Source organism: Cnephaeus nilssonii (genome assembly GCF_951640355.1).
Source record: "Cnephaeus nilssonii genome assembly, chromosome: 16".
NCBI lineage: Eukaryota > Metazoa > Chordata > Mammalia > Chiroptera > Vespertilionidae > Cnephaeus > Cnephaeus nilssonii.
The window spans coordinates 44,519,866-44,522,055 of NC_137087.1; the positions used below are offsets into that span (position 1 = coordinate 44,519,866).

The 2,190-nt window shown below is 65.5% G+C and overlaps 1 protein-coding gene across 1 annotated transcript; it reads right to left on the minus strand.

Annotated features, from left to right (window-relative positions):
- Position 1: 1 nt before the first annotated feature.
- On the minus strand, positions 2 to 1,537 carry LBX1 (ladybird homeobox 1; the record flags this gene model as incomplete). Its single annotated transcript, XM_079793268.1, is given in 3 exon segments — positions 2 to 422; positions 424 to 508; positions 1,213 to 1,537. Coding segments are annotated over 3 exon segments (831 nt in total), but the record flags the coding sequence as incomplete, so codon positions are not given.
- Positions 1,538 to 2,190: the final 653 nt, after the last annotated feature.

Here is a 2,190-nt window from a genome sequence, read left to right on the forward strand (position 1 = left end):
CGTCGATCTCTTCGTCTTCCTCGTCCTCCGAGCAGTCCTGGCTGCTGGCAGGCTGGTCCGTGAGCGGGGAAGCGGGCGAGAGTTGCAGGGGCCCAGCGCCTGGGGCCTGCGGAACGCCTGGAGGGAGTGCGGGAGAGCCAGGCCTCGACTTGGCCCTGCCACAGCCGCCGCCGCCGCCGCCCGCAGCCTCCGAGTTCTGCTCCAGTTCGGCCAGCGCCACGATGTCCATCTGCCCGCTGGGGCCCAGTTTCTTGGCGGACTCCACGTCGGCCTTCATCTCCTCCAGGTCCCGCTTGAGCTTGGCGCGCCGATTCTGAAACCAGGTGATGACCTGAGCGTTGGTGAGGCCCAGCTGCTGCGCGATTTGGTCGCGATCGGCAGGGGACAGGTACTTCTGGTAGAGGAAGCGCTTCTCCAACTCAGATCTGGTGGTTGGTGAAGGCCGTGCGCGACTTTCGCCGCTTCTTGGGGGTCTGCCGTTGCCCAAAGATGGTCATTCCGTCTCGGCCTGCGAGGAAACCACAGGATAGGCTTGCGCCACGGGAGAAAGGAAACCCACCCACTCCCGCTCACCCCCACCAGGCTCATCGGGTGTGCGGTTTGCCACTGTTCCCTGCTCGGTTTTTTGATTAGGCTTCCCCGGGCTATTGCAAGCCTCGGCCATTGCAAACCCCCTTTCCCAGGCTCTCTTCTCACAGAAGTCCCTAGGAAAAAAATTGTTTTGTTCCCTCCTCCCCCTCACGTGGCCCCCCAAAGAGTTGGTTTGAAAGGACCCAAGGTTGCTAGAGCAGGAGGGAGCCAGATAGGCGGCAAGTCCTGGCTTCGGTGTGAATGTTGGTACTCCACCTCTCTTCCCAATTACCCCAACTCTACCCTTACTCAAAAGTTCCCAGCAAAAGGCTCTCCATTCCTCCTCCCAGGAGCAGGGCTAAGAGTGCCCAGGCCACTGGGAACAGGAGGGAGCCAGGCAGAGCAGGCCGACTACAGAAAGATCTCGTGTTCCCGCCATCCCGCCCCGGTCGCTCTGGCCTATCCAGCGGTCCCTAGGAAATAGGGTTTGGGTCCTGTCCCTCCCATCTCTACTCCCAGCGGCAGCGGTTTGGGCTGGAGGGCCCTGACGGCCCGGCGCGGGAGGAGGCTGGCAGAGGCACAGGGCACAGGAAACGGGGGCTCTGGACGCTGGGCGCAGGGGAATCCAGTGGCAACACCTACCTTCGGCTGCCTGCAGGACGCTGACCTCCAGCCCCTTAAAGGTCTTGCTGGCGAGCTCCTCCAGTGCGCACAGAGGCGAGGTCTGCGAGAGCAGCGCGCGGCCCGCCAGGGGCAAGCCGCCCGGCGAGTGCTTGTCCGCGGCCGCCAGCAGGTGCGCCGCCCCGCACAGCGAGTAACTTCTCCGCACAGACGGCTTGTTGAGGATGTCCTCGATGCTGAACGGCGTCAGCGGCTTGTTGGAGTTGGCGGGTGGCGGCAGGTGGTCCAGCGGGCTGCGCCGCCGCTCCTCCCCCGGCGCCGCCTTGCCTTCCTCCTTGGAAGTCATCTCGGCCTCGTTTGGGGGCCCGGCCGGGGCGGCTCGGGCTGCGGGGACCCAGCCCGCGGGCAGCTCGGGCGCCGGGCGGCGCGGGAAAGCGGCAGCGGCGGGTGGGCAGGAGGCCGCGCCGGGCAGGGCGCGGGCCAAGCGCTGGCCAGGCGTGGGGCCGATTAACGCAGTGGCAGCGGCGAGCAGAGCCGCCCGGGGCCCCGGGAGGAGGGTGCTGACGCGGGCGCCGCCGCCGCCGCCGCCGGGGCTTCCAGCAATCCGGGGCCCGAGCCGGGGCGCGCCGCGCGGGGCTCCAGTTTCGCCAGCCCCGGTGCTATTTAAAGGTGTCAGGTGGCTCCGCGGCGGCTCCTGGCCCCGGGTCCTGGAGGCGGCAGTTGGAAGAGCCGAGGCGAGTGCACAGATTCCGTACTGCGAGGGGAGGCGGAGAGATGGGGCAATTGACTATTGCTAACAAGTTAGCCTTGATCGAGGAGTAATCAATTATCTGCAGCGGCACTTCGGTCTGTCTCTTTCTCCTTTCTCCCTGTCTTTCTCCTCTTTTCTTTCTCTCTGTCCTCTCTCCTCCTGTTCTCTCTCTCCCTCCCTCCCTCTCTCTTCTCTGCTCCCCCCGTCTCTCTCCTTCTCTCCCTCTCCCTCGCCCTCTCTTTCACTCT